We start from the raw sequence: 12,629 nt of genomic DNA, 5'->3' as shown, positions 1-12,629 counted from the left end.
GTCAAAGACATGTCAAGAGATGGGATTCGTGTTTGTCAATGGTAAAGTATTTGTATCCAAAATTGACATTGACAATGAGATGAGCAACCTTGGTGACCTTGGAGAAGTTAAATTTAATGTAGATTCTACATTACCAGCAAGAATATTGCCGTGCCAACGTTTACCGATTGCATTAAATCAAAGGTTCAAAAAGAGTTACACTCTCTTGTGAAAAGAGGAGTTTTGATTCCGAAAAATGAACCAACTGACTAGGTTAGTCAAATGGCAGTCGTTCAAAAAACAAATGGAAAGTTAATAATATGTATAGATCCTCAGCCACTCAACAAAGCTCTTAAAAGGGAATATTACAAATTACCCATTTTGGAGGATATACTGCCAAGTCTAAAACATGCCAAGATATTTACCAAACTGGATGTTCAAGAGGCTTTTTGGCATATACGGGTAGAGGAAGAATCCAGCAAGTTGACAACAATAATTACCCCCTTTGGTAGATATCGGTGGGCTCGTTTACCTTTCGGGCTGAAGGTGAGCAGTGAAATATTTCAGCGAAAATTAAATGAAGCATTGGAGGGGCTTCGGGGTGTATACTGTGTAGCTCATGATATTGTGGTTGTTGGTTTTGGAAACGAGCAACACGACGCAATGCATGATCACGAACAAAATCTTCATTCACTACAGAAGCGTTGTCAAGAAAAAAAAATCAAACTAAATGAAGAGAAATCTGTTTATAGAAAAAAGGAAATCGCGTTCATGGGACATCGTTTAACATCAGCTGGTGTGACGGTTGATGAAAATAAGGTAAAGGCCATTCAAGAAATGCCTGCCCCTACCGATATTTCAGGAATTCGGAGGTTTTGTGGAATGGTACAATATCTATCAAGGTTTTTACCCAATCTGGCTGATGATTTAGAACCTATCCGAGAGCTGACAAGAAAGAACTCAAAGTTTGAATGGAATGATGAGTGCACTCACACTTTCTCAGTGATCAAAGAAAAGGTCACCTGTACACCAGTTCTAGCTTATTTTTATCAAAGTAAGGAGCTTATATTACAGGTTGACAGCAGCAAGGATGGTATTGGTGCAGTCATTATGCAGGAAGGACGTCCGATAGAATACGCATCAAGGACCTTAGCTAGAAGCGAATGTAACTGGGCTCAGATTGAAAAGGAAGCTCTTGCTGTGGTTTTTGGTTTAGAGTGATTTGACCAGTATACTTTTGGGTGACATGTTATTGTTCATAATGACCATAAGCCTCTTTCTTCAATCCTTGAAAAGCCATTAAGTCAAGCTCCAATGCGTTTACAAGTTTTAATGATGAGGTTGACCCGGTACGACGTCGAATATCAGTACAATAGCGGAAAAAGCCTATTGTTAGGCGATACCCTTAGCAGGGCCTGCCCAAAAGAGGAAAATAGAGACACATTGGTAAGGATGATAGATTCACTGAAAAATTACCCTGATTCAATTTTAAAGGAAGTGAGAGACGCCACCACAAACAACGAAGAGCTGCAAGAATTATTGTCTGTAATCAAGGAAGGTTGGCCTGATCGCAAAGACATAATTCCCGAATTATTAAAACCTTACTTCGATTTTAGAGATTCCATGAGTTACCAAGACGGCATCATTCCAAAGGGAACTCTTATACTGATTCCTCGTAAACTACGAGATTCAATCAAAATGAAGCTTCATGTAGCTCACCTTGGCTATAATAGCATGATGCGACGAGCAAGAGATGCAATATTTTGGCCAGGGATGTCGAAAGAATAAAGCAAATGGCCAATTCATGTGACATTTGCCAGCAGTATAAACCTCGAAACCAGGAGGAATCGTTGATGGATGTTAATGACGGAGGCAGACCCTGGAATAAAATCAGATTAGATTTGTTTGAGATTGTTGGATGAAATTATTTAGTCGTTGTTGATTATTATTCCTCCTTCACTGAAGTAGAGTTTCTAACGTTAACATCTTCAAATCATGTGATAGCAATAATCAAGAAGATGTTTGCTAGATACGGTATTCCTACCCAATTAGTGTCCGATGGAGGACCACAATTCAGCTCGTTTCAGTTTAAAGTTTTTGTTAAAGAGTGGGGTATAGAGAACAGGATTTCATCTCCTGGACATCCTCAACGAAATAGGAAGGCTAAAGCGGCAGTTAGAAAAGTAAAAAATATGATGAAGAAGACGCAAGCAGATGGAAAAGATCAATATTTGGCGTTACTACAGCTGAGAAATACACCACGTCAAGACTCTAACTTAAGTCCAGCTCAGATGATGTTTGGACGTAAACTACGGTCGATAATTCCTGAAATTATGAACAATGACAATCCAGTTTCTAAAATAAGGTAAACCCGGAGAGAATCCATAAAGAAATATTATAATAAAACAGCAAGAGATATGACACCATTAAACGAGGGGCAACCTGTATATTATCAAAATCCAGACAAGAAGGGTTGGGAAAAGGGGCTCATTAGCCATGCACAAGGACACCGATCCTATGTAATTGAGGGAAAGGAAGGAAAAATGTATAGAAGAAATAGAATTCATATGCGTCCAACTACACAGGATTCATCGGCAATACCAGAAATTTAAGAAACTAGTAAATTGAGGGAAATCAACGTTAATGATGAACAAACAAGCTATCGTCCTATTTGTGACATGCCTAAATTGCCAAGAAGATCAGCTCGTCTGCAGGAAAAGATGAGGGGAGAATGATTTATTGTTTTTATATTATATTGTTTACAATGTATCCTACTTGTTACTAATTTTATGTTGTATCAATTTGTTTGCTTTCTTATTTTTGTCTAAACCCAAAGAAAGGGGGATGTTTATGTTAGCTACTTGTTTAGTTGTTTATGTACATACTGTTATCTGAATGTTTATGTTAACTACTTGTTTAGTTGTTTATGTACATAATGTTATCTGAAAACAACTTAACTACTTTACTGTATATATCCAATCCATTGTAACATTACTCATATGATATTTATCTTTTGTTTACTATAACTATAAACTGAATATAAGTTAGTCAGTGTATATAGAGATTATGAAGGATTAAGAATAAAGCACAGCACGCAGTTTCTGGAGTTTTATATTTCTACCAAAGGAAATCGACGAGCCCAATGTGAGGTTTCGCAAGATTCTCGCCTTAATACCCAGAGGAAGTTTGTGAAACCTCCTCGTCATAGCTAGAGTAGAATACATTACTGAGTCTATCTGGGAAGTAGATTGCTGGAGCTTTTTATATTTTCGTTGATGGATTCTTGTTGTTATTGGTGTACGCTCGCCAGCGTTTGCTAGTATCAGATGGCGTTCACTGATTCGCTTACCAATGTTTGCAAACGCTCTCCAGCATTTGCCTGCAACCCAATAGGAACCTGCCTCATGTTTGAATTCATTGCATTCTGGGACAACAATCCCTTTACGCAAGACTTTTCTTCTTCTTCTTCTTCTTCTTCTTCTTCTTATTACTATTATTATTATTATTATTATTATTATTATTATTATTATTATTATTATTATTATTATTATTATTATTATCATTATTATTATTATTATTATTTGCTGAGGTACAACACTGGTAGGAAAAATAGGATGCTACAAGCCCAAGAGTTCAAACAGGGAATAGAGCTCAGTGAGGAAAGGAAATAAGGAAAAACTATAAGAGAAGCTTAAAAAACAGATTTTGAAGCGAAGCGAAAAATCTTTTTTTGGTTGAGAGGGCCTGATGGAAGTTCCTTAAAGTAGCTTCCTAAGAGATATATATATACTACAGTGATATTCCAAGAGAATTTTACCTTTAGGTATCCAGAATTCTAACTCCTGGCACGAATATCCTCAAATTTTCTCTCAAGGATATCGCATAATATCAGAGGACGTATTCTTGACACGCCATATAGCAATCTGCACCCCTAATAGCATTTTCGCTTTGAGGGGGGTGAGGCAAAATAGAAGGGTAGCCGTATCAAGGTTACCCCCGTTCGCGTACTACTATTGAGTATGACAACAGCACCATTTCTAAGATGGTGGACATTCCTTGTAGCATTGAGCATGGTGATACAGATACAGTACTTCGGGAGGGCTACTGCGAAGATCTTTCCTTTTTAGTGAAAATGGGTGGGTCCATCAGGGCGACATGGCCATCTCACCCAAAAATAGATTTTACGCTTCGCTTCAAAATCCGTTTTGTGTGCTCAAGCCAAGTCGTCCTGATGGAACCATACCAGACTATTAGTGTATCTGTGGATTTTCATCAGAGCCTTAACCTTGGGACTACATTTCTATGGTCATGTGGACCAATTGAGACAAATGACGTCACCGTTATCCGTCATCATCACTGATCATAAACGATGTTAGTGCTTCCTGCCCCCTACAGGGAAGAGTCATTCCAGACAGTAGATAAGGGGTCTCAAGGTTAACATATATTGTATGAACAAACATAAGTATACACTGAATATACAAACAGTCTCATAGTTTGTATATATTGCCGAATCAATATCAGTGTCTCTTATATCTATTGTTTGTGAGCATACAACTATATGAAGAATACTTACATTAGTAAGTCAAAGAACTCTGGCATTTTATATATGAAATTGTCGGGCGAATTCGGACGCAATATATTCTAATAGACATTTATTCCTAATAAATCACCAAATGAGTTAACCAGTAAAACAAATGTAGCATGACAATTATACATGTAACGAATACAGAGACTATATTTTTTTCTTGAGAGGAAAGAACTGGTGAGTGCCACTCTCAGAATGAAGAAAACTGTTATAATAAATTTTCTCTTCATGATCTCTGTACCGGTTACATTCTATCTACACTCTGTACTACGTACACACGGCACTAGTGGTATCTGCATAATTGCACACCTATGATTTTGAACAGAATTAGTGTCACTATGGTAACACTCATTTAAAGGAGGTCACCCTAAAAGGGATGACCCCTTCTCCCATTAATTGACAGTCCCAGTCAATTAGCTGTTGATCGCAGAATTAAATGACATGTTTTAAAACACTACCTGCCACCACCACATAATGTTTCAGTTCATGGACCTGCTTAGCATAGTGTTTGTAGAAAACTATGAATGATTTCCATCCAGTATATGAGCGAAGTCGCACGAAGTCCATATACTAAAAAGAGTTCAGTGGTGAAGCAATTTTTCTCGGATCATGACCTGTGGAAGTACTGTCAGGATCCGCTCTATGAATAAAGTTGGTGAGCTTCGCCCTCAGTTGTTTCAGGGATAAGTTTGATCCAGAAGTTTCTCCCATAAAGAGCTGTCCTCCCCTGAAGTCTGAAGTTCTACGAAGATAGACCTCTAGACACTCTACAGGACATAGGGAGACATCTTCCTTCAGAGGGCAGATTCTCTAGGCACCCCACCTCTTAGTGGGTAGCTCATTCTTAGCAAGAAAGGTTGGATCAGGGAAACGATTCAGTTCTCCTGCTTCTGTGAACTGAATGTGGCCCTCATCTCTAGATAGGGCCACTATTTCACTAACTGTAGCCCCAGAGGCTATAGCGAACAGAAATATAACCTTTTGGGTTAGATCCTTAAGGGAACAATCTTCATTGTTCACCGATGAGGCATAATGTTGGACCTTGTCCAAAGACCAAGAGATAGGCTTTGGTGGTGTTGCAGGCCTAAGCTTTGCACATGCCTTCGGAATCTTATTATGGATTTCATTTGCCAGATCCACTTGAAAGGCATATAGAAGAGGTCTAGTCAAGGCTGACTTGCACTTAGTTATCGTGTTGGCCGCCAGACCTTGATTATGAAGGTGGACAAAGAAGGACAGACAAAATTTCATTGAAATCTCTTTCGGTCCTTTTGCTTTCACGAACATAATCCACTTTTTCCAAGAAGACTCATATTGTCTCTTTTTTGACTTAGACTTGTATTCTTCTAAGAATTTTATATTGCCTTCTGAGATCCCAAATCTTTTTCTTACTGATAGGGCAAGAAAATCATGAAATGATGTGTTCGGGTTCTCCATGATAAAACGAAGGCAATTGATTTCTGAACCTTCTTAAATAGACCTAGGTTCAGAACTAGGACCAGCCCTAGCTTCAGTTCCTTCATTGAGGAGGACAGATTGCTCTTGGGCTATTTGGGAGCCAATAGAGCTACTCCCCCTTGGAAGTATCTGAGCCTGTTGAGGACCTTCAGCAGGTGATTGCATGGGATGAACGGGAATACCTGAGTCCATCCCTTCCATACTAGAGACATGCTGTCTATAAACTCCACTAGAGGATCCTCGTATGGGGCTACATATCGAGGAAGTTTCTTGAAGACGCTCGTGATGAAGAGGTCGATTTGCAGTTCCGGGACTTGTTCCCATCTGGGAGGGAATAGGTCTGCGTCCATGGACCATTCCAACTCTATCGGCTTGAACCGAAATAGCGCATCCACTGTCACATTGTGGATCAATTGTATATGACCTGCTGACAGGTGCCATCCCTTTATGAAAGGGATTGGTAACTTCTCCTAGATTGTATGAGACGTTCTTTAGCATTGTCGATTGCGACGTCTCTTTATCACTTCGGTGTCCCAGATCAGTCGTAGGAAGTCTGATCTGTGTGGAGAGAGCTTCCCCAATCATGACAGGACCAGCATAGTCAGGGACTTTCGGGCTTTGACTTTTGTTAGAGAAGCGATTAACGAGGGAACGATATCGGTCTTTTTAGATATCTTCAAGCGTTTGATGCTTATTTTCTCCAGATTCTTGACGCCTCTTTCAGCTGTGCTCTTAGCACTAGGTTTGTCACTATTGCAAAATTAGGATAGTTCAGAGCTTCTCCCTGTTAGCGTCTTAGAAATCTGACTGATTATCTGAATCTCTTGACCGACCTTGCGATCTCCTTTTATATTCCCAAGGGAAAGGAGAGTTGGTGTGACCACAGGCTTCAATGGTTTTTCAGCCATTGAAACCTTTGAGCTGGAGAGAATCGAGACTTCTTGAAGCTTATCTTGCATCCGCGATGTCCCGGGAACCGGGTCATTTCCTTGGATGCACATAGACAAGCCACTTCGGGTGCTGCCCACCTCAGCCTCTTGTCCAGGTATATTGTTGTCTGAACCATTTCTAGGCTTAGTTTTATGTGACTTAGTTTGCCAATCCTTTGAAGATATTTAGGATTATGTCTAGTGCGACACATATCTTTCCTAGGATTTACGTTACTATCTGTAACTTGAATCCTAGATAGAAAGGGAGGGGGTAATTGACTGGATGCTGCAAAAGGACACCTTTCAGGTCTGACAAGACTACAAACACCCCTTTTTGAAACAAGGTCCATATGTTCAGAAGGATTAACATTCTGAACTTGCTGTTTAATAAGAACTTGTTGAGTGGCGACAAGTTCATAATGACTCCGAGATTTCTTGAGTCCTTCTCGTGAACACAAAACAGACTTCCCTGGAACTCGATGAACTATAGTTTCCTTACCACCTGTATTCTCTAGAGCTCTCAGGTATACTCCTCCAGGTTGGTTTTGGATTATAGGAGAAGTTAAGGAAATGATGGTGGAGACATTTCTGTTTCCCATCATAGTCCCATCTTGATTAGGCCTTGGACCCAAGGATCGAAGGTCCGACGATCCTAAAGGAACCTCCCTCCTACCATGCTTCGAATGATCAGTAGGTTTTAACTCTTAACCACCTGCCTGTGGCGCCGTGGTCACTGCGACTGTGGAATGTTGTTGAACAGCCCGGACATTTCCAGCTTTTCCCGTCTTCTTTTTAGGTTGGGGACCCACAACCATGGAAGATTTTCTCTTTGAAAGGATGCCCCACTTTTGGAGAAGACTTATGTTCTAAATGGTGGCGCTCTTAATCCCTTCACTAGCTACCTCGTCTGGGAAGAGGTCTTTACCCCAGATGTTGGAAGATATTAGCTTCTTTGTTTCGTGTTTCACTGTTGCAGCAGCGAACACAAACTCTCCTCATGCTCTACTAGCCTCCATAAAGGCGTAAAGGTTCTTCACTAAGGTAACCATATGCATCTTGGCTAGGAATATAAGCATGTCGAGGTTATTTTGATAGGTTGATCACAACACTATGTAGTTTTGTAGAGAAAGGGAGGCTACAAGTGTCTCCTTTGTGTCTTGTTTATTATACAAGAGAAACTCAGATAGTTTAGGGAGACGTTCGTTAAATTGTCGACTGCCGATATCCGCATCTAATCTTCCTACTGAGAAAATTAAATGGACTTCCTTTCAGTCCTTTTCCTGCCTGGGAAAGGCTGGTGACAGAAGCTTGCACTCCTCAAGTGCAGGATATGGTGTACCCGCCTCCACTGCCTTGGCAACAGATGTAAATGCCTTCCCCATAAAGGGGAATGAGATTGAAGCTGGAGCAAGAAAGGAAGGGTGCGTTATTCAGAGAGAATACCTTTGACTCCGAGTAACCTGTCTTTTTCAGGCTACTTGACAGGATAGCCTGTGCCTTATTATGGTCGAGAATCATGACCTCCTTCTTTTCCCTTCCTTTTCTTGACTTTGGTTCATACCTCAGTCGAACAAAACAATTAGGAAAAGCATCAAAGCTTGGCCAAAATTGGATTGTGTCCAAAGGAACAGCGCCCATCTTCTTCGATATGTAGAGTTTGCCATTTAAGATCGGCTTCAGCTCCTCATGTCGGTAGGTCTTGATCCTTGGGTTGTTTGAATGACCCTTGGGAAGCAACAAGAGAAGCTTTACGAGGTTCTATCTTACATTTTACTTCCTGCTTTTCGTTTTGTTTATGAAAGATCCCTATTAGATTATTCACTTGGATACATAATTGTTCCATTCTATTTAATAGGGGGGTAGAAGACGAAGATGTTGGCGTCGATGGCTCTAGAGCCGGCATAGGCGGACACAATTCCGACACGACATTTTCCTCTTCTACCCCGGGGCCCTTCCTGCCCTCTCTCCCACAGGCTATCTGGCCGTCAGGGGATGTAATGGGTGCCTGAGGCACCACTATTCCCTTACTTACCTTCGGAAATAGTAGCTTACGCATCCTATCATTAGGTAGGTAAAGTCCCGGAGAGATTTTCTGGAAGCCTCTCACCCAGTTGCGTAATTTGCATTGAGCTGTATCCCTAGTCTCTGTACACTTGGGATTCTCGAAACCTTCGGACATTAAGGTCCGACATATATTGCAAACCTGCGGGTTCCAATAATGTAGGGATCCGGAAATAATATTGCCGGGGGCATGAAACCTGTAAGTATTATGACCGTAAAAACACTTGCTCTTGGCCTTGCAGAAGGCTGCAGCCCAAGTTATCTGATGTTCCTCCTGTAAAGAAAAGAAAACAGAATGAGTATACAAAGGATTATCTCCCTGATAATCAATATGCAAAGGTCATATATGAACAGAATAGCTTAGGATAGTAAGCTATAAAGGGATAGTAGGAGACACATACTTATGTAGCCCCTGCAAGCAAATGCTGTTACCTCCCCTCGGTATTAACTCTATGGAGATTTCTCTATCAAGGAACTCCAACTAATTGGGCTCTTACTCGTAGGGGTAGAGAAGTACTCATTAACTGTCCGTTTTTATTCTTAATAATGTGGGGTTGAGATGACTGATTCTCAATCAGAATATTAAAGAAATACTATTCCTTCAATATAGAAGTGGTACCAGCAGAAGCTCGCACAAGGGTACCCAAGCTATGTTTGAAATTTCTAATATATAATGGTACTGTAGTTTTCTATTTGCAGTATATTGCATATTACTGGCTACTGGACAATTATATATTTTAGTTCAGCCAATATGCTGCCTTTGTAGCAAGTATTTGACAGCTTGGTCCAGCTGGCATGATACCAGCTGGAGTAGGAAAATAAATACATATATTTGTGTATCCCACTCAACCTATTTGCCGTGGCCTTCCTTACAATATTAAATTATAGAGTTTCCTGATCAGGGAGACTCATGGATAAAGGCTCTACCCTTCAAGGGTTAGGAGTGTAACACCCGGCCTTTAAGATATTTGATATTGTAAAGTAATACAAAAACTGATTTCTAATCAGAATATTGAAGAAATTATATTCATTCAATATGGGATGGGGTTCAGAAAATACCTGTGTAGGGATACCCAAGATATATTGGAAATAACTACTAGTATTATATATATAGTAGTTTTCTTTCTGCAGCATATTCTATACTGCAGATATACTGGCTACCTGTATAACATATACTGTAGTTCAGCCGGCATGTTACCGGCATAGCTAGATCTTGGTGGCATATCCAGCATGCTAGCTAAAGAGAGAGAGATAGCTTGGAGTGAAGGCTACTCCTTACTGTGTATGTATACAGTAATTAAAGATATAAAAGTTTAATTTTACTGCCTTTCCCAAGAAAGAAGGTTCAAATGGAAGGGGAGAATGTACCATTCAGGCTTCCATTCAGCTACAGTACTATTGCCGGCAAGGTGCTGCCGATACACTGCCGGCAGGCTAGCCTCCGGCAGTACCAGTTCAGTCGGCGTGCTGCCATCTGAGTCAGCACCTATCTGTGCCGGCCTGGCCGGCGGTACTCCGGCAACAGGACCTATTACTAGCAGTCCAAGGGAGAACTGAAGAACCTTGGGGACAGAAGGCACTTCCCACTCACAGCCATCAGGGCTGCCGGCAGCCGCCAGCCACAGGCATCCATCTTGGCTGCCAGCAATCCCCAGCCAACGGCAGAGACCAGAGTTGCCGACAGATGATAAGGCTACCGGCAGTATGCATTTCCGCCAGCAGCCATCATGCAGCCACCATCACGCCGGTAGTTGAAAGACATTTGGACACAGACATTCAACATGGCTGCCGGACAGGCGTCGAACAGAAGGAGTCTGGCCGGTTCCGGCAACCCACCGGCAACGGTAAGGTTGCAGGATGCCGGCCCAGTCAAAGACAATGGCTCGGCCATCAAAAAGTGGACAGAGGGGAAGGGAACAGGGTCCTGTATAGGGTGTGGAAGGAACTGGCAAAGTTGTCAGTCCTACCACACCTTAAAGAAGCTCTGTTTCAGTATTGGCAGTATCCTAGGTGATAGGAGAGACTCAGTTCCAAAACCCAGAGATTGCCAATACAGTTAAGGGGATGGCAGCATTGCCGCCTCCTCTCAACAAGAGAGAAAAAGAGTTCCAGTGCCACCGTCATCCTGGCCAAAAGAAGAATATTATTCTTAAGCCTAGGGGACTGCGATCATAGGACTAGTCTTCTAGACCGCAAGGAGAAGATGGTATCCTACCATTACTTCAAGTGCGGCTAGGGAGGCTAGCCTCTAATGTCGGCAGCATAGCCGCCAGGGAAATGATGGTATCCTACAACCTATTCACCCTACCAGCAGGTCACTGACACAAGACTAAATACTCTGAGATTCTGACTGAATCCCAAAACCTGCTGGCATACCACAACCTGCGGTTAAGGGAAGAGACAGAAAAACCCTTGGCTAGTCATGTATGAATAAAATTCAGGGCATGACCACTAATGTTTTAGCCTGAAGCTACACTCAGAGGGAAAGAGATTACCCTTAAATCTCCAAGGAGACGTGTAATGTTTCATATAATTCTAGGAGGTATCAGTCTTCAATTGAATTGAAAAACAATACACAAGGAAAACCGGGGAAATGTCTGAACGTATAATAAAACGCCTAGGCTAGGTTACCTAGGCGAGTCGAGATTTCGGTTACCTAACTCACTGAAACTCTAACTATACAATCGACATGGAAAACGAAATTATGCACATTATCAATATCTTTACAAGTATAATTTTCTTAAATAGCTATATAAATAAATAATCAATTAATGATATTAAAAACCAGAAAGTTGTTCTGCTAACTAAATAACACATGCCTAACGAACGACTGCGTCCATGACGCCTCCAGTAACAGTCCTAGCTCCTAGGCACAATAAATTACTCTAATTTCAATATGAAACAGGAGCTAAAATATACTTATTGTAAAGACTCGATACTCAACTTTCCATAGGAGGAAGAAGATGGAGAACACATAATTATAATCCTTGTAAAACGATCGAAAAATTAGATCAACAAGGAATACCACCGAGCGAAATCACTACAAAATATGGAATGTCCACCATCTTGGAATTGGCGCTGTTGTTATACTCAATAGTAGTACGAAAACGGGGGTAACCTTGATACGGCTTCCCTTCTATTCTGCTACACCCACCTCGAAGCGTAAACGCTATTAGGGGTGCACATGGCTATGTGGCATGTCAAGAATACGTCCTATAATATTATGCGATATCCTTGAGAGAAAATTTAAGGATATTCGCTCCAGGGGTTAAAGTTTTGGATACCTAAAGGTATAATTCTCTGGGAATATCACTGTAGTACATATATCCCTTAGGAAGCTACTTTAAGGAACTCCCATCAGGACGACATGGCCTGATCCTAAGAACAATAATGACATTAAAATAAATGTTTCTTTTATAAACTATAAAAAAACTTGAAAATAACAAGAGGATAAAAACTATAAAATAGCAAGAGGAAGAGAAACATGATTGAATGGTGTGCCCGAATTTACCCTGAACCAAGAGATCTCTAACCCAAGACAGTGGAAGACCATGGTACAGAGGCTCTGGCACTACCAAAGACAAGAGAACAATGGTTTGATTCTGGAGTGTCTTCTC

General features: G+C 41.0%; 1 protein-coding gene across 1 annotated transcript; it reads left to right on the top strand.

The window, feature by feature from the left end:
* The first annotated feature begins 1,314 nt into the window (after positions 1–1,314).
* Positions 1,315–1,767, top strand: LOC137651009 (uncharacterized). The gene has a single exon (XM_068384148.1). The coding sequence runs from the start codon at positions 1,315–1,317 to the stop codon at positions 1,765–1,767; it is 453 nt and encodes a 150-aa protein (XP_068240249.1).
* The last annotated feature ends 10,862 nt before the right edge of the window (positions 1,768–12,629 follow it).

This window comes from Palaemon carinicauda, chromosome 12 (genome assembly GCF_036898095.1).
Source record: "Palaemon carinicauda isolate YSFRI2023 chromosome 12, ASM3689809v2, whole genome shotgun sequence".
Taxonomy (NCBI): Eukaryota; Metazoa; Arthropoda; class Malacostraca; order Decapoda; family Palaemonidae; genus Palaemon; species Palaemon carinicauda.
This window is presented reverse-complemented; position numbering and strand designations above follow the sequence as displayed.

Coding starts and splice junctions, on each gene's coding strand:
- LOC137651009 (XM_068384148.1), top strand. CDS start 1,315: ATGAGGTTGACCCGGTACGACGTCGAATATCAGTACAATAGCGGAAAA.